Raw genomic sequence first — 26,019 nt, 5'->3', positions numbered from 1 at the left:
ATCAGGTTCATGTACTAAATTGAATAGCAGTGAGCTCCTGGTGCAAAACTGTATGAGATTCAGACATTGGCAGGGCCCTTCTTATTGCATCGTAAATACAATGGAGCCTTTTTCTGTGCAGTTCACAGCTAGTCCTAACTACACACAAAAGAAATATATTGTCCTGTATAAGATATATTGTCCATTCGAGGCACACATAAGCATTTGGCACTAGCTACTGCTTCAGGAAAGAAGAGACTAAGTTTCCTTTCAGCCACAGTATCTTTTCATTCCTAGATATATAAAAAAGGAGAAATACCTGCTCTACCTCCAGTTCTTCATGATTTTTGGACAAATACTCTGATGGAGAAAGGTATTGGATTTCAGACAGCTGTTTTCCTTCCTGCCTCATGTCACAACAGCTATTCCTGTGTTTTTCCAATTGCAAATCCACTTACAGACCAGCAAGTAGTCCAAATATTGATCTGGGATGGAATTAAGTGTCTGTTGGGCTTTCAGTACCTTTGTAACTACTGCAATCCCAGTTTTGTTGTACAACTGCTCTGGAAACCGATGTTTCAGGACATATTCTGGGTTAAAACACAAATATAATGGAGTCCTCCTGAAAATAAAGTTTATTTTCCTCCATTTCTTGAGATTAATCAAGCAATTGTCCTTTGCTGTGCATTTCATCTGCTCATCACTACCTACCTTTACATCTTTATATCTTATGAAGTGAAATTTGATAAGATAAGCTCCAAAAATGTCTTTAAAACATTGGGGAGTTCAGGTCAGTACAGATTTTCTGTAGTTCACACTCATTTCCTCTCTGGCCTGGCAAATCCCAGCAGTTTTCCATACTACTAATGGCTGCATTTGGGCTGAGGTCCAGATCTCGACTCTGGACTGTGGGGTTCAAGCAAAGGATGAAGCACTGGATTGATTGGAGAAGAGCTGAGAACAAACTCAAATGCCTTCCTAAGCCTTAAATTGTGTCAGATTCTGTATAAATACAAGTGGATCCATGCGATGCCTGTTTTTCTGTTGTCATATTGGATCCAAAGAAAGAAGAGGCCAGAGAGAGACCCAAGCCTGCAGTTGCCATTGCAGAAATGGTTTCAATGCACCTCTTCAGAAAAGGCAATATCCTGCCATCATCTCTCCCCTGAATGCCCTCTCCATGGACTGCTGAGTCCAGCTGACCTTCTGTTTCTCCTGGGTCATTAAACCTTCATCATGCTCTATTCACTCATTCAGTCCACATTTACTGTCTTCTTATATTTGTCTTTGTAGCTGATTTTTTTTTTTTTTTCCTTCCTCTCTGCCATCATCCTGAGGCAATGTCAACTTGTCGGTTAAACAGTGCCGGGAGACATTTGTGGGGCTGGACCTCATCTGTCTGTCCTGTCTCATTGTTAGCACAGATTCTGCTCCTGGTGCTGGATGAAGAGGTCTGACTCTCTCCTTGACAGTTCAGGAGTGAGGATAGGCCAAGGAACATTCGCAATGGACATCTCATGTATTACCCATCATATTTTAGAGCATAAAATGGGTCAATAGTGTAGAAAGGGGCAATTGTGAGCAAATTAGCCCAGGAATAGTCCTAGGCATGTTTCATTTACTATCATCAGTATTAAAGTCATATCTGTGCTAAAAGAACATGCAAAATATATTGTACTTCATTCCAAAAATTGTCTTAAAAACAATCAGATGCTTGCTGATATCCTGAAAGTGCTGCGAAGATTTCAGACCAGCCCTCTTTGGATTTTGTCTTCTGTTCCCTTTCTCCACTTGCATCTGCCTTCTGTGTACCTCGACCAGTGAAGGGGTCACAGAACAGCCTATTGTTGCTCAACCTCTAGCAGAAGAGGGCTAGGTTCTCATTTGGAGGAGGGACTGCAGCAGATGTGGGTGTACAGAAATCCTCAGAGCAGTGAAGTTGCTACAGCACAGCTTTAGTGTGGGGCCAGTGGTGGCCCAGCCCAGCCCAAGTGCAGGTAGGGGTGTAAAGCCCCTCTGGTGCTTGTACTGACTTGACTCAGTCTTCCCAATACCTGTATAGCTAGACCAGTGCTGCTTCTGCTTGTGTTGGTGAAATCACATTGCAAATTGTGGAGGAGACGCGTCCACAAATGGAGGATAGGAACAGGTGCATAGTTTTTAGTGCAGCAAGAGGCAGAGTGGTGCCATCATGTTCTTAATCGCTTGGCGGCTAAGGTGGTGAGCAGAGAAGTGACACTGGAGATGACAGAGCTACTTAGTCTGGCCCGGCCCAAGATGATGGGGAACTTCACATTGCCCAGCCACACAAGAAGAACAGACAGCATGTTCAGAGGTGAGACTGAAGGACAACAAATTAATTGGACTTGCTTTACATGCTGTAATCCTCCCCCCGACTGTGTGTGGAGCGGCTCAGTGGGGGTTAAGGGCTTCAGGGAGGCATCAGATAGTGCTGACTCTGCAAGGATCAAACGTGTCCTTCATTGTCAAGTATGACCATGGAGTGAGGTCTGAAACAGCCTCAGGGTGCTACTGCTGAAATCCAAGCACTTCGCATGGGTGAGAATGTGATGCCGCCCTCACTGCCTGCCACGTGGGGCACCTTCAGTAAGGTGGCTGCTGTGATTTCTCAGCCAGGGGAAAGCACATGCCTCAGACAGGGTGAAACCTCTCTGGTGCTTCCATAGCTCTCAGATTGCCTCTCTCCACATCCAGCAACAGCAACCTTGTTGCTCACAGATAGCATAGGCTCTTAGATGTATGAGCAGGTGTTGGTGGTAGGGTCTGTGCTTATCCATTTTGGTCTCCAAGTCCTGTAGCAGTATTGACATGATCATAGGGCTGGCTGCGGAAGGATGGAGCCGTTCCTGAGTGTGTGTGGCATCTTCTCATGGGATGAAACCTCACACTGCCACTGACAGTAAGCATGGCCAAGGGAAGAGACTCTCTGCCGTGCTCCCTCCCTGTCCTTATTTATACCCCAACACAATGCAGTGAGTGCTAGTGTTGGGCTGTCCCTGGGCTGTAAAGCCGAGCTTTCAGATTTACTGTAAAAGCAGTGACTATTTTCTGAGAGCATCTTGCAAGAGAATGAGACTTTGTAAAAACATCTAATTCTCATTGCTCCAGGAGGTGATTTGTGATAAGGTGTGAAGGAGACAGCCACTTTCAGAAACGTGAAGGGTCTCCAGTCGCTATCAGCAAAGGGAGCGCATTGTGGGGTGTGTGCTGGTTTATATATATGTGTGGTGCTATTTCTGATGGTTACCATAGCAACACTTGCATCCTGTGATATACATTCTGCCTTGAGAAGTACAAACACACAGAGGTGCTTGGAAGTGAATTCCCAAAGAAAAGCCTCTGGTGCTCCCATGTTCCTGCATGTGCACTCTAGCCCAGCTCGTGCTGCAGGCACTCATCCTCCGGTACCTGCTCTCAGTCACTCGTACTCCGTAAAGCAAAGCGGGGACATAATACAGGGCAACGTCCTGTGGTAGTAATGGTCAGTGCGCGTGGGGAGATGTTTCAGATTTCTTTTTTGCCTTCTTTTCAGCAGTTTGCTTTTTAGCAGGATTTGCACCCACCCTCCATTCATAAAGCAAGGTAATGAATTTGAGACCATTGCCTATTTCTACCTGCAGCACAGACCTAGACATGAGTTATGAAAAAACGGAGATGCAAGGGAGTTGTCTTTTACCCTTGCAGAGCAGCTCTTTCTCAGGCTTCAAAATCTGGCTAAGAAACATAATAAAGCGATGAATTACCTTGCTGTGTATTGGATAAGTGTGTCTTCAGAGGGCCTTATGGAATGAGCAGGATGTAAAACTGGCGCAGTGTAAACTGTGCAGTGTGGTTTAGGGACACAGTATTGGGAGTGCATGAAGCCCTGAGCCAAAGGAAGGTGGCCAGGCTGGATTATCCCCTCTTTCTCCTGAATGAGATCTAGAGGTAGCCCATGAAATTGGTGGAAGGTTTCAAAACAAGCGGGAGGAGGTGGTTCTTTGATCAGCATGTAGCTCAGCTGAGACTGGTGTTAACGCAGCATTGTCTGTGTTACGTCATTACTGACAACTGACATATCATTCAATTATTATGACCACATATGTTGTCATTAGTCATGTTCTGTCAAGTTGTATTATCTGACTGCTGAGAATTAATTTGCAAAGTTTCCTTCAAACCTGTGAATCCTCTTCACAGCATCTCTGGCTGGTTTTTGCAGACATACTCATTTGATCAAGTCATGAATCCTTAGTACCAACCCATGTTTTGCTGTATATATTCCTCTTTTCCATGCCTTTTGTCACAAAAAGATAGTATATAAATGCACTCAATTATCATTAGATTAGAAGTATTCCCTAAGTCGGCTGTTACAGGCAGTGGTACTGACAAATAATGATCATTGGTGTCATGTTAACACAAGCAAAAGCAATTATTTTTCAGCCATCTAACACCACAAAAGCAGATGTAGGAAGAAACTACCAATTAAAGATGAAAACACTTAAGGTCAGGTATGTAGTCTATGATTAAACTGATACTTACTGCACAGTTTTTCTTTTGCTATTTTGTTGAGCTCTTTCCCTATATTACTAAATCTCTGTGGCTGTTTGAAACACTTTGATTACAGGTTTTGGTTCACTCCTACTTACTGTTGGACTTGTGTTTTTGGAGTGAGTTGATTGCTGGACCCTGGGAATTACCTCATCTCTTGAAATGCTAAATGCATCGAACCATCACTGGTGCATCAGCAGTCAGATATAATTGCATTTTGTCTACTGTTCTTCAAACAGTCACTGTTTATGACAAAGCAATGCTTCCCAACAACATGATTCCTTTGCTCAGGCATCTCTTCCTTGTCTCCCCCAAACTCCATTTCACGCATGTAACATGAGCACAACCCTAAATCCTTCCAGGGAAGGAGACTGAATTTATGCAGGTCTAAATAAGAAATATCGTTCTCAGTCATGTGAATCAGATTTGGGGCAACAGGACTGTAGGGTGCAAGGTGTCCATGGCTTCCTCAAACTATAATTCTCTTGACTCATGTTTCCCAAGCAGCTGCCGTCTCAGAGACGGAGGCTTGACCTCTGGCAGCAGTCATCTAGCAATTTACTTGACTTAGGGTGTGAAGACAGCCCCATAAAATCTTCTGCAGAAGAGGGCAATGTTGAAGTTACCAAGCAGCAGAGAAAGTGGTATTTACATCTAAAACACAGAGGTCTTGGGCAAGGAGACAGAAGCACAGAAGTTTTTCCTGAGTTCTTGGTACACTTTGTACCCAGCCCCACGGAGGGTAAGAAAATGGAAATAGTTAAGTTACAGTCTTAAAAACGCAGTTGCACACCTGCTGTTATTTTCTGATACTCCTGAAACCAGTGAGAGTAATGTATCTCCAGTATTAGTAGAAGGCTTCTGAAAGCACAGCTCATCCCCTTTAACTTGAGGTGCCTGCAACAGAAACAAGTCCATCTGACCCCATCACCACTGCCCCCTTTTCCAGGCCAGAGGGAGAGCTGGGCACTTTCACCAGAGCGATCCATGGGGTTACTGCACACATCTGCTTTAGGATAGGATCACCTACCTTCTCCATGACTCTCCGGTGGGATGACTAGTGCAGCCGCAGACATCTGTGCTCAGATATACCCATATCCAGTACCCTTGAAAACTGGTACGCATCCAGAGGTACAAAGCCATTGTGAAGGCAACTTGTACTGAAGATGTGCTTGTGCAACCAGGAGCAGACCAGAGCTCTTGCTTTGTGAGGCTTGAGAGGGGAGTTACTCCCTGAAGGAGGTAAGCATGCCTGCTAGTCCAGCTGCTTGCAGAGCCGAGACTCAGATCTACATACACTGCTGCCACTATTAAGAATCTAGAAGTCAGCCTTCACCATGATAACTACATATATAAATAGGGCAAAAAAAAGTATAGTTGAGATACTAAACATAAACATACCGATCCTGAGCAGGATCCCTCTACAAAAGTGAGAGAGGACACTGATTTTTGCACCCAGGACTTAGCGAGGACATGGCAGTGTGCAAGCACAGTCACTGGTGGGCAAAGGCGGCTGTTTCTGGATGTGATCGAGTTTTTAGTCTCTTCTGTCCCGAGGCACCCCAGCTCTTCCGGAGAGATGTGTCGCCACCTGGTCCTTCCTGCCTCTTGGTCCATCTCTGAATGCTGATCCATCCCTCCAGCGTTTGCAAGTTCTGCTAACAGTCTGTGACAGCAGCCACCACTCTGTCCCAACCCATGCCTAAAGGACCTCAGCTTTTCCTTTTCTACAACTGTTCATCTTCTTCTCCAGTCCTGGCTGGGATTTCTCCATAAGTAGCTCACGAGAAGCACCTGAAACCTCCAACAGAAAAGCCAGAAGAGGGTTTCTGTGTTCTCATGAGGGAGCTCCCTTGATGCTCCTATAAAGGCACCGTACTGGGGCAGACCACAGTGCTGGTCTGCCCTGCCTGTGAGAAGGCACATCCAGACTCTGAGGGAAAGGGTGTATAAACAAGTGCAGGTATGTTTCTCTCTGATCTAAGCTCAGCTTAATTCTGTTGTTCTCTCAACTTTCACAAAACTCTGAGACAATAAATTCACAGTTTAGTTATGTGTCGTATGAAAATGTACTTCCACTTATTCTTTTTTAACTCGCAGTCTGCTCTATTCATCCCTCATTCTTGTTCTTCACGCACCCCCTCCACCCCGATCTCCTCTCTCTCCAAATTGGCGAGTCCATATCAATTTAGTGTCTCCTTGTCTGGAAGCTATATCCTTTTGGGGATAGAGAAGTGAGAACTGAGTATTGTTTTCAAGATGAAGGTCCATCATGGATTTATGGAGCGGCATAATGTTTGCAGTTTTATTCTCTGTTCCTTTGCTGACATTTGATTGCTTTCACATTGTTAAGCATTGAACTGTTATTTGCAGGAAATAACCGTGAGGACTCCGAGATCTCTTCCCTGTGTGGTAATAGCTAATTCTGAACCCATCATTGTTTATATCTATAGCTAGGGTTGTTTTTCTGTGTGCATTACTCTGCATCTATCAACACTGAATTTCTTCTGCCATATCATTGCCAGTCACTTAGAATGATGACATACTTTTGCAGTTTTTTACCACCACATTTTATTTTCAGTACTTGAAATTACTTTGTCTTATGACTACTTTTGTCAGCTCGCTAATCATTTGCTCTTTCAGGTGGTTTTTGAATATGGCGATCAGCTCAAACTGCATCAGTAGCAGTATCCCCTGTATCCTGTGCCTTAACCAGTTGGTGGCCAATGAGACCTTCCCTCTTACCTGCAGTGTTACTGCAGGTATTAATAACCGAAAGATAAATAGCTGATACTGATAAAACCCCAAGCACTGGCCCCATGGAAGCAACTCCTCACCATCCAGGGTGATGCCTGAAACCGTCGCAGTGAGCTTCCTGCGGGGGCTCATCTTCCTAGCAACTGGAAAAGGGGTTTGTGGTGACAAGCTCAGATTTGGATATCCCCCTGTTAGCTATCTAAATTGGGTTGGAAATTTTAGATTCCTGGTTTTCTATAACTCGTACTGTTTGTGTGTTAATTCATGGTTTATTAGAGCCCCTGCCAGGTTGCCTAGTGCATACCGAGGAGTAATGCAGCGCTTCCATATCGGAGTTTCTTTAGGGCGGATACCATCTGGTCCTAGTAAATTGTTATTATTAGTTTATCAATTTTTCAAAAAAACTCTTCATCTGCTGCTTCAGTTTAAGAGTCTTTCCAATGATTAAGGGATTGGAGCATCTGTTGTATGAGGAGAGGCTGAGAGAGCTGGGATTATTCAACCTCAAAAAGCGATGGCTCAGAGGGGTTTAAATACCCCATGGCAGGGGGAGTACAGAAGACGGAGCCAGGTTCTTCATAGTGATGCCCAGTGAAAGTGCAAGAGGCAAAGAGCACAAATTGAAATACAGATTTCCCTTAAATATTTTATTTTATTTTATTTTATTTTATTTTATTTTATTTTATTTTATTTTATTTTATTTTATTTTATTTTATTTTATTTTATTTTATTTACTGTGAGTGTGGTTGAACGCTGGCACAGGTTTCCCAGACTAGTTGTGGAGGCTTCAGCCTTGGAGATATCGAAAACCCAACTGGACACAGTTACCAACCTGCTCTAGCTGATCCTGCTTTTAGCAGGAGTGTTGGACGGATGATCTCCAGAGGTGTCTCCAGCCTCAGCGTGTGAGTGATACCACCATGTAACACAGGCTGGAGCAGTGAGACTCTCTCCAAGCTCTGCAGTGAATATTTCTGCAAAAATGAGCTGGTTTGTGATGGCCTTGCCTTTCTTGGGTGCTCCCTGTACACCTTGATCATCTTTTAGTTTTATAGCTGTCTGGTAGGTTTCTGGTTTCTGGAAAAGGATTTATTATTAGGTTTTATGGTTTTCAGAATATTGCTTCTTAAAACAGTTTTTGGCCTTACCGTGCTTGGATTTTGTGCTGTTTTCTGTTTCTCTCAATTGGACACAATTTCCATTTTCTGAATAATGTCATTTTACTCTTGATTGCTCTGCTATTTAACCATGAGAGCTCCTTTCTGGTCCTTTTTTATAGGTGATATATATTTATTCTAAGCCTCTAATATGGTTCCTTTATGTAATTTCCAAGCAGTTTGTCTTTTTGGCGGCTGCTTTTACGTTTAGCAAGTTCCTTTTCCTGTCTTTGGATGGGATAAATCACCTTCCAGAGAGCCTGTTACACAGTCAGGTTGGATTACACACCTAACTTTAAAATGAGGGTACTTTTCAGCCCACAAATCCCTGCTCTGTGGGACCTGCCCCATTCCTAATATAAAAAATAAGCTGTTTTCTTGCCTGGAAACTACAACACTGCTTAGGACTCTAGCTAAAAATTAAGCATAATACTGCTTAATTTTCTGACAAATACGTCTAATTAGTTGCATGAATAAAATATTTCTATGTTTTTATGTTAAAGGTCTTTGTAAAACCACCTGTTTGACCTTTTTTCCCAGAAACTGATATTGACAGTCCTGTAACTCTGTTAAAAAAGAGCAAACATTTTCATTTGAGCTTGGTAGATCAGGGGAAGTAACTCCACTTCATCAGCCATACATTACTGTAACAAGAAGATCGTCACTGAGAACCCAAACAACCCAATAACAGCTTACGTCATTGCTGGTGATTTATATCGATTGTTTTGAATCTAAAAGTGTGCGTGATGTGACAGAATGTTTGGGGCTGTGAATTACACACAGGGACCAGGGGCAAGTACCAACTCGCAGAGTGTAGCCTTGGCAGGTGGCATCCATTCGTGTGATGGATTCGGTGCCTGCTCAGCGTGGGTGTAACAGGGGGGGACTGATGAAGCCTTGTGCCCTTTGTCCCTGCCAGAACATCCACCTGGTGGCCAAGTGGCTGAGTTCTCTGGAGAAGAAGCTGGAGCAGCACAGCGAGGGCAGCCACCGGGATTTCCGTGTCTTCATCAGCGCGGAGCCGGCACCCTCCCCTGACAGCCACATCATTCCCCAGGGCATCCTGGAGAACTCCATCAAAATCACCAATGAGGCCCCGACTGGGATGCATGCAAACCTGCACAAAGCCCTCGACAACTTCAACCAGGTAGGAGCACAGTGGGGTTCGCGCTGCTGGACTGGCCGGTGGGTCAGCTCGGAGCTGCTGGAGCCACATGTACAGCGTGACGTGTGTGGGCATTGCCGCTCGTGGGCAGCGGACGTGCGAGTCCCTTTGCATCATGCAGTCTCTGGATCCAGCAACCCCCTCCTCTCTTCTCCAGCAGCTGGGCACACATCTCTTTCCAAGCACTGATTTTCCCAAGAGGACTTGAACGGCCTCTTCCTTGCAGAAGGTCACAGGATGCCAGACTTCTGCCCACTTTAATCATTTTCTCACCAATGTATGATCCTTAGAAAGGCTATTTTGTTACAGAATCAAACTTCTGAATGCAGCATTTGGGAGACTTCTGTCATGTCTCAACTTGATTTCTGTGTCTGCGTCACTTCTTCTTGGGCTGGCAAGCGACATATTACATCTAACACCCCAAGACGTGGAGAGGCGGGCAGGTTACATCTTGCTTTTTGCCCTTCTGTTAAACCAGGGTTAGAGGTTCAGAGCTGCTGTCACGGTCACATCCCACATCACTCTTCAGAGCAGCGTAGGGGGACTTGGTGGTGTGTGCCCAAAGGCCATTCAGCTCAAAAGCTTGCTGACATCACAAGTGTTGCAAATTAGAGCTGAAATGTCCCTCCAGGGAGGACTTGCTTTGCCAGGTGAGGGTAAAGTAGGCCATCTTGAGAATTGCTGGCCCACAAGAAGAATAGCCGATGGCAGGTTGTTCGTTGCTTTTATTGCATGGTGACCACGTACACGCACTCCTGGTACAGCAGCTCTTTGTTGCTGGAACTGCGGCCGAGTCTCTAGGGCAAGCAACAGAAAAGTGAAGTGTGTGGAAATGATGGGAAATATTCTTTTCTTGGTGCCGCAGAGGGTACGGATCAATGTTAGAGTCGTCGTAACGTGGTGATCAAACGAGCCCGCTTTGTGGCCTCCCTCCGCAGCTCTGGGCACCACAGGGCAGGAGGCTGCCGAGAGCAGCGGGGCACAGATGGAGCGCGGCGGCTCCCCTGGGAACAGCCTGTTGGAGGCATGCCGGAGCCTGCTGTGTCTCGCTGCTGGCAGCGGCCGTGCTGCTGCTGACCCCGTTTTCCGCATGACACAAAAGGCTAAGGGCTAACTGCTCGCGTTTATGAGGATACCTTTCCTAGTGACACAGGCCATTGCGTTCTGCTGCCCTGAGGGCTCGGTACCTTCACTCACACATCGCTGTTGCCTCGGCACGCTGAGCTCGCACAGCAAGACCCCGGCTGTTAAACCTACAGCAGCCAGAAGGGCCTGAAGGTACTGTCACCCCTCAGACTGCCTTTTTTGATCGCTGGTGCTGAAGGTACTACGGCCTCTCCACCCTGCTCATGACTGTGCCGGGAACACGCAGGACGAGCAGGATTGCTTGCTTTCCTCTCCATGCAGCCTCTTATCGTTTGGGACAAGGCAGGAGCAACCCCAGCTTATTGTGGACCCCAGGCACTGGTCCGTGGGGCAGAGAAATGGGGGCAGCTCACACCTGGGTTTGCACTTAGACGTTGGTCTGGAGGGAATCTGAAGTGCGGAAGCTAATGCTGCTGAGCAGGTGAGGCAGTGAGGCATCACGCAAGGATTAATGCGAGTAGTCAGGGAAGATTATTCCATTTTTATCTACTGTCATTCATCATCTTGAACTCCACAAAACGTCCTGGAGAGCAAGGGAGGGGAGAACCTTCACCCCAAGTAACATTTTCATCCTGCCTCTGCTCATTTCAATCAGATAGTAATTAGCATTTTCTAAATTGCTGGAGTATTATAAAATGTCTCTTATCAGAAATCCTGAAGCGAGTGGGTGGGGCCCCTTTACACCTCATTTCCCTGCTTTATACAGAATGGATGTTCAAATTTAGCTTTCAGCTGAAAGCTACAAAGAAGGCCCATTATTCTGTGCAGAGAATATTGTTCTGCTTTGTAGCTGAAGAAAAATGCACAACTAAATAGAGAAGCCAATGAGACTGAGCTGGATTCTTACTCAGTGTGCATTCAGGCAAGCTCCCCTTGAAGTCCAGGGATTTTCAAAAATGAGAAAGGTGCTCAACACATATTTGAACCAGTTCTTCATCAGGTTGGTGATAATGAAGGGAGCTTAGAGTGCTGTCTCATCAAGGGGAAAACAGTGTTTGGGATGTTCTTGATCCTTTTATGCAGTTAGTTAACGTCTTGCACACTTCAGAGTAATGGATTCTCTCTTTTCAGCACAGACCCTGAGCTCCGTTGTGGTACCCAGCTTATTAGAGGTCTAGCATTGTATTTTTTTAAGATAGAGACAATGAAGGGAAGACACACAGGTGCCCTTTGTAGTCTGTCACATAGCAGAGTGGACTTAAAAGGGCTGTCCCTGGATAGGGAGAATGGAGGGGCTGGTGTAGCTACTCCCTCCTTACTCAGCCGCTTGCTCAGCTGTGCAGGTCACAGCCACCATACCCTGGATGTGCTGTTCCCGGGGAGGGTTTGCAGAGACACGAGTGAAGGTGCAAGGAAGCCCTTCCCAACACGATCATCTCCCAGATCTGGGGAGATCTGTACTGTTGGCTGTGGGAGATCCCGTCAGGTTCCTGCCATGGGGCAGGGGATCCGCTGCCCAGCCACTCTGCTCGTGCCAACGCAGAGCGAAGGCCAGAGCTGTGCAAGCCTCCGCCTGGCTTCAGCCACAGAAAGGGGGTTCATCTTCCCCATGAGAGCTGACCTTCAGCCTGATGCCATGCACACAGCTCCAGCCCTTTGGTCCTTCTGCTGCTCTGCTCCCCGTAAATGGATGCTCTTGCTGCTGGGAATGGTCGTGGCTGCCCAGGCTTCACCTTGGTGCCCGCCTGCTGAGACGTCATTCCCAGCACAGAGTTCTTTGGACACTGGTTCCCTTCGTTCATTTTCATTGATTAAATGACTCAGGCTCTCACCCCTCCACCTCCAACATCACGATTCTGCCGATTCATTTGTAGATATTCAAACTTTAAGCATCACCTGGAAGTGGGCAAAGGAAGCACCTGTTGCTGTGCTGGCTTTAAAGGGCTGCATTAGATTATTTTTTTTCAAGCATTTGAACTTTCCTGCTTGGATTTGTAGCAGTTTCTCACATCCCTGCTTTGGTGTGCTGCGCAAGGTCGTGCCACCAGCGAGTACGCTGCTGCAGCACGCGGCTGGGCTGGCTTTGTGCAGAGGGTCAGAGCAGCGGGAGCACAGACGTTCTGGGATAAGTCCCTGCTACTTCAGCCCTGCAGCTCAAAGAAACGCTGCCCCAGGGAGAGATTTTGTACTCAGGACTTTAGTCCTTCCAGGTACAGTCCTCCTCAGCAGGAGCCTTGCTTAGGGCCGCGGTCCCAGTCCCACTGCTGGCACGCTTACCCTGTGTGATGCCTCTCTCCACCTCTCTGGTGTGGGATGTGGGGCACGTGCAGGTGATGGGGTGTTGGGTGGGTGCACATGTCCTTGCCTTCTTGGCTGTCAGTATGTGTTCCTGCGCAAAGCCACTTTGAGTTGGAAAAGAAACTATTAATTCAGAAAATATGCATCAGAATTTGCCAACAAATTTGCAATGCAAAGCCACTAACTGAGAAAATTAGTGAATGTGTAGATTATGCCGAAATGAACTGATTGGGCAAATCAGTGCACCCCTGTCCAAAGTCCAGTGTGTTTGAGAGGCCCTGAGAATCACTGAGACTGAACGGTTACACAGCCCTGCCGCTCTGCCTGTATTGCAGGATACCCTGGAGGTGTGCACCCGGGAGAATGAGTTCAAGAGCATCCTCTTTGCCCTCTGCTATTTCCATGCCGTGGTGGCAGAAAGGCGCAAGTTTGGCCCCCAAGGCTGGAACCGTTCCTACCCCTTTAACACTGGAGACCTCACCATCTCTGTGAACGTGCTGTACAATTACCTGGAGGCCAGCTCAAAGGTGCGTGAATCAAAGGTGGGCTGTTTGGTGGCTTTTAACCACCAGTGATGAACTGGCTTGTGCTGAAACTCCTGGGAAGTCTTCTTAAATGCCATTTCCTTGGTCTCTCTGGTTTTGTAACTTTGCAGTTCGATACACCTTTGTGGTGAGATGGGAAGCTTCAGTGCCACTCACGTCTGTAGCAGCTTACGAATCATAGCAAATAGTGCCTGTGGTCTTTATTCATTGAAAATACATAGTGGTCTTTGGTTTAACAGAGCTTAGAATAAATTTGCATTTCAGTGGGAAACTGCATGAAATCTATGCTGTGAGCCAGTTTTCCTTGGGCAGGATTTAACTACTACCTAATGTTTGTTTACTTAGAAAACTGAAATACTGAAGTGGAAGCACTCACTGTGCAGATCAGTGCTTAGTGCTGTAGCCTGCAGCTCAACCACACGGCTGGTGAAGCTCCGGCTGTCTGAACTCCTTCATGCCCTCTTGGTTCACTCTTCAGGTCCCATATGATGATTTACGCTACCTCTTTGGTGAGATTATGTACGGAGGTCACATTACAGACGACTGGGACAGGCGGCTTTGCAAAAGCTATTTGGAAGAATTTATTAAGCCAGAAATGCTGGAGGGAGAACTTCTCCTTGCTCCAGGATTCCCCCTCCCAGGGAACATGGACTATAATGGCTATCATCAGGTAAGCTTTTTGTTTTCTGGCATTATTTATACACATAAATGTAATGTCTTCCATAACTGCCCTATAATCTGTCTTAGGAGGCAGTGAATAGAACTGCAGCGCTTCAACACACCTCCTGTTATTTCCCATTACGTTCTGTTTCTGTAGATGTTTCAGCATTCCCTTGGATGAACCAAGTCTAATGGTAATTTGCTACTTCATCATGGGCTCATTCTGTTCATGCACGAATAGAACAACTGTATTGGTTCTTGAGACTTGAGCAGGGCTCCTGGAAAATTAAATCCACATACTGTTTGCTAAAATGGCCCTTTCAAGTTCCTTTTATCATCAGTTTCGATGAGAAACACTGGTCTTGTGGATTTACTTACTGATCTCATCTGTTCTTTGTACACAAATACGGTAGCAGAGATAGGCATATTAGGCTGGTTTTGTTCATAAAACTTAACTACTGGAAGCTAAATTCCCACAAGAGATTTCAGGATATTGATGCTGAAATGCACAGCGGATAATTGCTAGAGAAGGTCCAGGCCTGAGATATGTAGCCAAGCCAAACTTTAGCAGTTCCTAAATTTTCACAGCAGGAGTAGAAGCAGTTCTGTAAACAATCATACATTCTTTTCTCCCATCAGTTCGCCAGTGTTTCAGCCGCAGGCAGAGTTATATCAGCTGCGGCTTACTCGGGTGAGTGATAATTCCAGTGCCATGAACTCTGCAGGCAAAGTGCCCTGGACTCTGTATCTAACCTGACCCTGAATTTCTCGGTACAGTACATAGACGATGCCTTGCCTCTGGAGTCTCCTTATCTATATGGCCTCCATCCCAATGCTGAGATTGGCTTCCTTACCCAGACCTCAGAGAAGCTCTTCCGCGTTGTGTTGGAGATGCAGCCCCGGGACACCAGCGTGGGTGAAGGAGGAGTGGTGACCAGGGAAGAAACGGTGAGAGTGGTAGAGGAAAGAGGTGATGAATTTTGATACCTGTCTCATTCCTAAGTAGTCCTGTCTAGCTCAGGTTTGTCTCACAACTGCTTATTATAATGTGATCTGGCTTTGCTGGATACAAACCCAGTGTCTAAAACCACTAGCCTCATATTATGCAGCACATCACCATGGTGGGATGTAATTGGAGTATTGTCAGTAATAGGACAGTGGCTTTTAATTACCCCCTGAACTGCAGTGCCTTCATTATCATCCTGTGAAGACGTTGCAAATAAACCTTCTGTGGCCTCCACTGTCTCTGAGCCGCCGGTCCCTGTGCACCACGCTGTGACTGGCATACAAATGGGCTCGCCGAGAACACCGTCTGCCAGGTACAATGTGCCACCCAGAGCTCAGCCCACCTCTTACTGCTGCCACCAGGTCCCACCCAGCTCCCAGGCTCCCAGGGGCCTTGTAATTCCTTATTTCCAGCTGAACTCCTTTGCTATGCCTATGTACCAGGCTGATCCCAGCCCTTCCTCTCAAAACTCACAGCTCATTAAAATCTGGCCCAAGCATTCATAACAGGATCTGAAACCAGCCAACACTTGCTCAGGTTTTTATTTCTGCAGTCTTAAGGTCCCAGCTCTGTGTTTCAAGCTTTTTGAATTAATAAATGGCTAATAGAAAGATTACATGAAGTCTTTGGTTTCACACATGCTTCCTTTGGTGTGGAGCTGGGCAACTTACTGCCTTTGCCTAAGGGGCTCTTAGGAGTGCTGGGCATGTTCAATATTCAGTTCATACTGGAATTTGAGGTGAGGGGAATAATCCAGAGCTAGCAAAGGCAAAGTAGATGCTCAAAGATAGCAAACATGACTACCTCTTCTCCCCTCCTGGTCCTGTTACTATTGAAATACAATTAAGCTCCTTGGCCAGAGAAGCAAAATTAATAGCAAGTGATCCAGCAGTGATATCACATGGCATCGCTACTCTGCAAACTCCTGGCGACAGTCAAGAAGACTGTCACAGGAGCACGGAAGTCCTCATGGCTTTTGTGATGTGTCTAAGAAAAAAACTGCCTGAAAGCAACCTGAGTGCTCCCCCACCGCATGGCATTGTGCCTGGGGTGATGCTCCCACAGCTAATTTTCTTCTGGAGGTGATCTCTCTCATTATCTGAGCTATAAGTGGCACTGGCTGTATCCCTTTCACTTGGTCCTTGAACGAGAGTGAGTTAAGAGTTGTCTCTTAGCTCCTCCATTTGAGGATTTCCAGCTCCTGGTTTGGCTGAGGTGGTTTTAGGGAGTTTGCAGGGAAACTGTGAGCCTGTCATTTTCCTAAGGCTCTGACAAGTCCAGTTACTCCCATGGGTTTCTGAGGCCACATTACAGAAAATGAGCTGTAATTGTTGTGAAAAAATCAGAGCCAAAGGGATTTGCAGGGGAATTTCAAATCAGAGGATATTTCTATACTGCACTTGAGGTGCAGCTGAAGAGCTTTTCCAGCTGAGCTTTAATTTTAGCCACCTAGCTGGTTGCAATAACAGCCTACACATCATCACCTCTTTGTAACATCTGATAGGAGTGTGGAGGGTTTGGAAGAACAGCAATGGGAAGAAATTGGAGTACAGTCCAAAATATGAATGTCGGTGGGCATGGCAATAAAATTACCCTGGGCTGCCTCTGTCACTGGCACGCACACGCCAGGTTTTGTACATCAGATCTCAGAGTTGTAACTGTGCGTTATGTGTTCCTGAAAAATCCCCAAGTCTTGCTCAGTTTCCAGCTCAGAAGTAAAGCAAAGCATTGTGTAAGAGGCTTCCATACCAAGTAGCCCAATGGTCCACGTAAACCTGAGAGATACAGCTGATCCCATGAAGATTAGGGTCTGCATGCTTCATTGTCAATCATCAGAAAAGTTTTTGTCTGGTTTATTTATTTTTTAGACACTAGAAACATCCTGTTGCAGTGGAGATTTCCCTGTTTAGTATTTAGAGATAAATCCAGCTGTAATATTGACCAGAAAATAATTTTGTTTGATTATGCTTTTCATCCGTGGTTCAGAATGCCAAATTCAGCTTTAAATTCAATTTTATATAATCACCTCTCTCTATCAATATACCACAGAAAAACAGCTCATAAGCTTAGTTGTCCTGAGGCTCAGCTGAGGCTATAGCCCCATCCATCTTCTTGCATTGAATCCGACCTTAGGAGAAGTAAGAATGCAGGCTTAAGACTCGAGAAGAAAGGAGACTGCTACGTGTCATAGTGACATTTTTAAACCATCGTTTTGAAAGCTTCTTATCTGACATTAACTTTTGTAAGCATTTGAATTTTAATAGGATGGGGCAAGCTCTTTGAAAGGCGCCATGCCCAGCGCAGCCGACACTCATTGTTTTCGGAGACACTAGCTGGCAGATGTAGTTTTCATCCCGCGTTCAGGCAGCTGTCAGCTGAAGAAGCCCGGTGGGTCACTCACGACATCCCTCTCTCTTTTCCCTTCGGCACACAGGTGAAAGCTCTTCTGGAAGAGATGTTAGAGAAATTGATGGATGAGTTTAACATCGCAGAACTAATGGCAAAGGTGGAGGAGAGGACGCCGTACGTTGTGGTTGCCTTCCAGGAATGCGAGCGCATGAACATCCTCACCAGTGAAATAAAGAGCTCTCTCAAGGAACTGGATCTGGGGCTGAAGGTAGGAGCTCTGCGTGCTTGCGACTGCAGCATCGTAAAATCTTGATGAATGGAAAAGGTGCTCAGGGAATAAAAGGGGTCACGCTCTGCATTCAGCACTGCTGGCTGCAAAACCAACTTGACTCCACGGGGAAGGTTCACAGATGGATTTCCGATAGCACATTGTTCATGAACGCAGGCACTGCGAGAGGTTAAAGATACACATAGCAATGACTGCTTTTGGGAACAGAGACCAGGCACTTCTGTCCACCCGATACTGCAGCACAGCAACAACAGGTCACTCAGAAATTGAGATGTGGCCTACTTAAAGGTAAGCCAAAAAAATCACACCTTTTTACAAAGTGCTCAGGTACTGTGGGGAACTTGTAACAAAGTGTCATGAAAGGCACAAGCTGAGCTGAAATCAAAGAAAAGATTGGTCATGTGTAAGGACACAAAATGTCCAGAGCTGTAAGAGAAAAAGCCTAAAAACTCAAGAGTTTTGGAAGAGAGACAGCTCTCCTTGCTGGGTGTGAGTCATTTGCTAATGGAGGAGGGTCAGGACCAGACCTTCCCTGTGGAGACACTATCTATGATTACTCCACCCACAGCTGCTTCTCCACCCTGGTAAGAAACTGGGCTTTGCTCCAGGAAGGTGATATCTGTGTCCCTCTGGGTGGTGGCTTTGGCCATTGCAGATGGAGAATAGGGAGGAGCTCTGGGACTGGCGGGACACACCAGGTAGGACGCAAATATCTGTGTTCAGCAGGATGTGCAAGAGGGCTGTGCTTTGTGGCTGCATCCACTGGTAGGGGAAGTAATCTGCTGAATCTCCTCCCAGGCAGTTGGTGGGACAAAATATAAAAGGCCACTTACTGCCCATTATGGGATAAACCAGTGTACATCAGACTGCACTGCGAGTCAGAACCTGCCTCGCCAGCCCTGGTGCCCTGTAGCAACACTTCCCCTTCACCCTGTCATCCCAAAAGACTCTTCATCATAGCCAAGTGCTGTACGTCCCTTGGAAAGCCTAAGTGTAGCAAAGGAACCCTGCCTGGAGCTTGCAGAACAAAGATGGTGGCTTCAATGCTGCCCCGATGCCCGATGCCTTCCCTGCATAGGATCATAGAATGGTTAGGGTTGAAAGGGACCTCAAAGATTATCTAGTTCCAACCCACCTGCCAAAGGCAGCAACACCGTCCGCTAGAACAGGTTGCATCATCAACACAAGCTGCTCCCTGGATGATTTCATGGTGTGAGGCAGCAATTAAGGATATCGGTCGCTGGGCATTCCCTGTTCCATCATTTCCTGAATGACAGATTGCCATCCCATTTCACCAAAATGCTCAGCTCACAAAAGTACTTTGCATAGCATGGGAACCATTGCACTTAAAGGAACTGCAACTACTTTGTATGACCCCATTAGTAGAAGGAACTGACGGGTGAGCGAGGACGACCTGTCTTGAGACTGAGTGACAATCCCAGCCCTCTCCTGAGGGCAGCTTTGAAGAGAGATCTTCAGAGGATGTATCTGCAGCGTGCACACAGAGGTGCTAGGGTTGGCTCTGGGATTTTAGGTAGCTGCAGCTCCACAGGGATAGGACTTGGCTGCTTGTAAATCCCAGCTGCGATGTGCTGTACACTGTGAACCCAGCAGCTAGGGTCCACGCTAGCTCAGACGTTTCTGCATTACGTTCACTGCTAGATGCTTATTGTCTTGATTAAAGAGAGAGACATACCATATACACTTCGTGGTGGCCCAGTATGTGCAATCCATTTTAAAATAGGCTGATATTTATGTAGTCAATTATTATAAACAGATTTCCTTTATTTTCTAGCATAAGGCAGTGGAATTGAAAATTCTGTTTCCTGAGACAGGTAAATAGAAGTGATTTAATATTTCAATCCTGGAGCACCAAACAAGATATAATTGTAACTGGGACAATGTGTAGCAATTAGATTTAATGTGGAGAAGAATAAGCTATTTAATATTGGTAGGGAGAATGAGTGGATGCATGGGTTTAAATAAACCACAGACAAAATAAAGCACAGAAATCAGGCAATAATAGAGGGTGCAAATTTCTCCTCCAAACCATGCCACAAATCGTGGCAGGGAAGTGAGATGGTATCTGCAGAAAAGGCACCTATGCATTGCTGCATAGGTTGGTCCCAACAGCCTCAGCACCTACGATGTGATTGAGAGACACCACAGGGCCAGGACTTAAGGACTACTGAAGGGCAGATGAGTAGCAGTATCTATTCATGTTAGCATTTCGTCATCTCGTGTATGCTGAAAAGACAAATTTGAAGGGTCTGAGATACCACCAGTGGGCAACTCTTCCGTGCCTGCAAGTAAAGGTTGCATGTGTGTCCCTGCAGAGCTGAGTTAGACATTGTGCATGACCCACACCGCTGCTCAGCATCCCCCAACTGGCCCTTCCCCTGCCCTGGGTACCATGTAACGGCCAGGGGATGCTTGACCCTGCTGATGGCTCTTTCTGTAGGCAGTGCTGCTGTCCTGACTTGACAGCCAGGTCTCACACTCAGTTTGGGAGAGAAATCATTCTTTAATTGTTCCTTCTGAGAGCAGCTCCTCTGCGAGCTGTTAATGCATGTTAATCTTTGGGATTGGGGATCTTTACTGACAACACTTGGAGGAGGAGAGTTTACATAACAGGAACCACAGATCTCAGAAGAGAATAAAGAAAACACAGAGGAAGCAAGTCTTATTGTTTTTAACTGACTATCTGCTAAAAGAAGGCAATTTGGAAATGTCATGCCTAATTTGAATTTTTGAATAATTCATTGTGTCTGTGTAGTGGAAAGTGATTGTTTGGTCCAAAAATAGGAGACATCCCATTAAGAGGAAGAGAAAATGCAATAGACTGGTAGCCATCAAAACTAACTGGCATGTTGCATTTCAAAGCCCTTTGGTTTTGATGACTTAGGTGAGACCAGAGGCTGGGCTGAAACATTTGCATCTTAATGTTGTACCCAGTGTAAATTTTGCAAGTAGATTTTCTATTTTGGAACTTCAGTGAAGGATACGCCTCCAAAATGAGGATTATATATATTTGTCCTGGTTTTGGCAGGGATAGAGTTAATTTTCTTCCTAGCAGCTGGTGTAGTTCTGTGTTTGGGATTTAGGATGAGAATAATGTTGATAACACACTAATATTTTAGTTGTTGCCAAGCAGTCGAGGGCTTTCCAGCTTCTTATACTGCCCTGCCAACGAGAATGTGGGTGGGGGACCAAGAAGCTGGGAGGGGGCACAGCCAGGAGAGCGGTCCCAAAATGACCAAAGAGATATTCCATACCATACGACATCATGCTCCCTATGTAGCTGGGAGGTTGGCCGGGAGGTGGTGCAGCTCGGGAACTAGCTGAGTATCAGCTTCAGATGGTGAGCAATTGTGCTGTTCATCACTTGTTTTGTATATTCTATTATCATCATCATCATCATTATTATTATCATCATCATCATCATCATCATCTTCCTTTTCTGTCCTATTAAACTGTCTTTATCTCAACCCATGAGTTTTACCTTTTTTCTTTTCTATTCTCTCCCCCATCCCGCTGTGGGGGAAGAGTGGGCGAATGGCTATGCGGTCGTTTCAGCTGCCGGCTGGGTTAAACCACAACAATATTATAAAAGGATAAAGTAAGAACAAATTTTGTAAGGCTAGCTGGGTATTTCACTGTATCAAGTGAAAATAACCTTAACTGAGAAAACAATTTATGACAATAGTCTGCTCATCTTGAGGGAATGTCTGCAGGCTGATTAGGATTTCCTTCAAGGATGTCTTTAATGAAAATTACTCTCAGCATTTTGGAAAAAAAAAAAAAAGTAACTTGAATCATTCCGGATGCACTTTAGTATTCAGCATCTGAAATGCAAATTTATGCATGATTGTGTTTGGACAGCTATATGAGATAGCTGCTATAGATGCTTTGAACCCTCACAGGAGATTCCAGCAAGTACGCTTGAGTGCGCAGGCTTTAAAAATTGCTTTTCTTAAGCCTTCCTGAGAATTACATTTGCTAATTCATTTGTTTCCTGAAAATAAAACTAGACAGGATATATGATCATGAGGGTTATGTCTTTAAATCAATTTGACTGCTTGCACACATCTTGCAATATTTTTACCCACTTTAAAACCTTTACAGGAGTGCAAAATAGTTCTGGCTCTCGCTATTAGAAGACCCTGTGGTTCTCTGTCCCACTATGACCATTGCAGTACTTTTCCCCTCAGACTTTTTTTTTTCCTGCATGGTCTTGCCATGGCTTTGGCCAGAGACCAGCCTCTTGAGTATGTCCTCTCAGGGTCTAAGTTGTCCGGGGATGGGAGATGATGACCCATGTGGTATGAATGAAGAAGGAACCACAATGATACGTCAGAGTTCACGTGCCAGCAGAAGTTTGTAAATAACAAAGCCATGGCAGCTGCCCCCTGAGGAGGACAAATCATTTTGACAGCCTTGTGAAACTCATTACCAGACCCTCTGATTAGACATGGCCATGCTTTTCTGTTGTGTGAGCTTTAATTGCGGGTCAGTAAATTGTCTTAAAGTGTGTTTAGATAATGTGAAAGAGCTCGGGTGCCTAAGAGGAAATGCACAGGGCATGCACTGCGTTTGTATTTCTTTGTCACTTTATGGCAAATACCAGAATGAGAAATCTTTAATTTGTGTTTGACCCTTGTGCTTGGAATTACCCAGGATTTTGAAGATCTTTTAAAAGGTAACCCATCATTTCGAGATTCCCTACAAATGTAAAATCATTGAATAGAAATAATGAGATGATTTACTGGCAGCGACTTACCTCGCCTCTGCTCACATGAAATGACAGAAAGTGATGTGTATTTTGAAAGGTGGTTACAGTTGTTCCTCATGTTCTAGGACTAATTCCAAATAATCCTTCCACCTTTTCATTTAACCCTATTTGTCACTTTTAGCTTCAAGACTGTTAAAACAAAAAAAGATCTTAAAACCTTTGTACATGTGATTTTCTCTGTCCATGAGAAACCTGTTCTCCACGGGTTCAGATGCTTGCTGCCTTTAAATGCTTACTACTTTTAACAAGTCATCTTTGCAGCAGAGGTTTAATAATGCCTTGAACCAGTCCATCCTGTTGAGAGATGACCACTTCCCAGGGAGGGGATTTCTGGGTGGGAAACCACAGATCTCTGGGGAGCAGCTCTGAAGGGGGCTTCCAGGCACGGGGGCAGTACAAAAGTGCTCTCAGCTCTGATTTGAGTTGGTGGGTGCTCGGGAGACACATCCCCTTTAAGTACTACCCTTGCTTCTTGCCAAAGTGAATTCTATTGTGGATGTTTAGAAACTTTTACAGGGTGAAAAAAAAAAAACCAAACCCAAACCAAACAAACAAAAAAAAGAGAAAGATAAGTGCTGCTAAAAAGCCAGAAGTGCTAGAGTGGACATTTCCAGTGCCTGGATTCAGCTGACACCCTTCCTCCCTTTGATAAGACACAGTGTGTGGGGTAGATGTGCATTCAAACCCTTTGTCTTAGCTGTCATCCAGCAGCTCTGAGGGTGGTATTTGCAACAGTGTGGTTAGGTCAGAGCTTTCCCTGTCTGATAACAAGTTGTCTTCCAAGCTCAGGAGTCTGTGGTCTCTTTGCAGTGTACTTCCTTGGAGAAAATGCTTGCTAACCCAAGAGTGTCAGCATCCTCATTTGCATGAGTCTTGATCACTCAGCACTGAGCCTGCTCCCACTGGTTAGTGCTGGATGCAGCGTGGGCCATCAGCAAGGGCACTCGTTATTGCTCTCCCATGGTCTGGTTGCGTGTCCAGCTGTGATCTTGCCCTGCTGTAGCCTGTCAGTGTGATCTGCAGCTCAGAGCTCTGTGGGGCATGGTCAGCATAGGAATAAACTGCAAAGATTTTTACCTGCCGGACTCTGAGAAGCATTGCTGACCGTGTGTTGGGGTTGCTTTAAGCGGATTTCAACTTTTGCTAAAGCTTCATAGATTTTTGCGGCCCCAGTAAAGGGCACCTCTGCTGACCTCATGGCTGGAGGCACTGAAGTCCTCTGAAAGAACAGTTGGAATTTTTTAATGTGAATAGACTGACCCAATTCCCTCGCCCTCATTCTCAGCAACGGCTCAACTGATTTCAGTTAATCTTTCCAAAAACACTCAGCCTGAGGCAAAGAGAAACTGTAAGTCAGATAAATTTTAGCAAAATGATAAGGGGACAAATGTAAGTATTTGTAATGGAAATCAGTGATCAACATTAACTATAAGTCTCCAGACTGCTATGGTGTGTTGTACCCCTCTAGCTCAGCATGGGGCATGCAAAGATTTAAATTCTGAAGGCCATTACATACCTGTAGAAGCTGAGTCTGCATTTGCAAGTTTTTGTCTTTGCAGACTGCTTGGCTGGAGCGTCACAGAATCACACATTAGTTGTTCTGGAGATCTTCTAGTCCAATCCATGCTCAATGCAGGGTCAGGTAGAGCAGGTTGCTCAGGACCATGCCCTGCTGGGTTTTGAAAATTTCCAAGGATGGTTACCTCTCTGGGTAACCTGTTCCAGTGTTCAACCACCCTCACAGTAAAAAAGTTTGTATTTGTGTGTCAGTGGAATGTCCTGTATTTTCAATTGTTCCCATTGCCTCTTGTCCTGTCACTGGACATCACTGCGAAGAGTCTGGCTCCACCTTCTTTACACCCCACCATCAGATATTTATATGTATTGAAATAAACCATCCCTAAACCATCTCAATCTTGAGGCTGAATAATCCCAGCATGCCAGATGTGGCCCCACTGGTGTTTAGCAGAGTGCTGCCATTAACCTGCTGGCAGTGTTCCTCCTAATGCAGCCCAGGAGGCTGGTGGACTTCTTTGCTGAAGGGGCTCATTGCTGATCCATGGTCAGCTTGTTGTCCATCAGGACTCTCAGGTCCTTTTCTGAAACTGCTTTCCAGGCAGTTGGTCCCCAGTGTGTACTGGTGTATGGGGTTATTCCTCCTCAGGTCCCTCTGTTGAACTTCATGAGGTTCCTCTCAGCTAAATTCTTCAGCCTGCCCAGGTCCCTCTGAATGTCAGCACACCCATCTTTGGGTATCATTGGTAGTCCTGTGGAAGACTGTAAGGGGGTAATAGTCTGAAGGCTGGACAAACCTCAGCAGTCTTTCCAGTGTCCTGGATCCAAGCTCCCTGCATGCAGTAAATGTCCCCAGACAGCAAGACAGGTTGGCAGATGGGGACCTCTGTCCTCTGCTGTTGTTGCTGTGCAGAAGCCCCTTCTGGCCATGCAGTGATGTTCCAGCTCTTCTCCTGCCTGGACAGGAGCTTTAAAAGCTTTAAAAATAATTAATTGCTGGATAAAGGAAAAGCCAAACGTCTCTCTATATCTCACTTGGCTGAATCATATTTTAATTTGTTGTGTGTTCCCTGCTGTGAAAGAAACTGTGATTACATTTGCAGACACGTGAAGTCAAAAAAAAAGAAAAAAGACTTGCACTGCAAAGTAATAACGGAGGAGGGGAGCGAGGGGAAGTGGAGGAGAGGAGGGGGTGTGCTCTTCCACACTTCCTCACCCAGCCTCTGCTTTCAAGCAGGCTTTGTTCAGGTCAAACAGTTGTCAGTGCTAATTACACCCTTTTTCACTCAGGGAGAACTGACCATGACAAGTGACATGGAGAACTTGCAGAATGCTCTCTTCTTGGACACGGTGCCTGAGTCCTGGATAAAGAGGGCTTACCCTTCCACAGCCAGCCTGGGCACGTGGTTTGCTGACCTCCTCACTCGCATCAAGGAGCTGGAGGCCTGGACGGGAGACTTTTCCTTACCCTCTACAGTGTGGCTTGCTGGGTTCTTCAATCCCCAGTCTTTCCTGACAGCCATCATGCAGTCCACAGCCCGAAAATACGAGTGGCCTTTGGACAAGATGACATTGCAGTGTGATGTGACAAAAAAGAACAGAGAAGACTTTGCCAGTCCTCCTCGGGAAGGGGCATATGTCCACAGTTTGTTCATGGAGGGTGCGCGCTGGGATACACAGGTGAGCTCACCAAGGCTCTTGTGATGAGAGGGAAGCCATGGATGTTCTGCCCTTATTGCTCGGTACTGTACTCTGGGCAACTTTTCAGCCCAGACCGGTGCTCATCTAAAATTTGAGCTGCCTCTTCAGGAATGGGAAAGATGTGAAAGATGGGCCTCTTCTCTCAGAGTGGGCATCCAAGGTGGTCAGATGA

General features: G+C 45.8%; 1 protein-coding gene across 5 annotated transcripts in view; it reads left to right on the top strand.

Annotated features, from left to right (window-relative positions):
- Window positions 1–26,019, top strand: part of DNAH9 (dynein axonemal heavy chain 9) — a 207,313-nt gene that overhangs the window by 174,989 nt on the left and 6,305 nt on the right. For all 5 annotated transcript variants that reach the window (XM_054846795.1, XM_054846794.1, XM_054846797.1 and 2 more), the window contains 6 exons: window positions 9,361–9,588; window positions 13,326–13,517; window positions 14,014–14,205; window positions 14,973–15,143; window positions 17,636–17,818; window positions 25,437–25,826. In XM_054846795.1, coding sequence (XP_054702770.1) covers window positions 9,361–9,588; window positions 13,326–13,517; window positions 14,014–14,205; window positions 14,973–15,143; window positions 17,636–17,818; window positions 25,437–25,826 — 1,356 coding nt within the window. The remainder of the gene's footprint in view (window positions 1–9,360; window positions 9,589–13,325; window positions 13,518–14,013; window positions 14,206–14,972; window positions 15,144–17,635; window positions 17,819–25,436; window positions 25,827–26,019) is intronic.

This window comes from Grus americana, chromosome 18 (genome assembly GCF_028858705.1).
Source record: "Grus americana isolate bGruAme1 chromosome 18, bGruAme1.mat, whole genome shotgun sequence".
Taxonomy (NCBI): domain Eukaryota; kingdom Metazoa; phylum Chordata; class Aves; order Gruiformes; family Gruidae; genus Grus; species Grus americana.
Note: the sequence above shows the minus strand (reverse complement) of the source record. Positions and strands in the feature narration are given on the sequence as shown.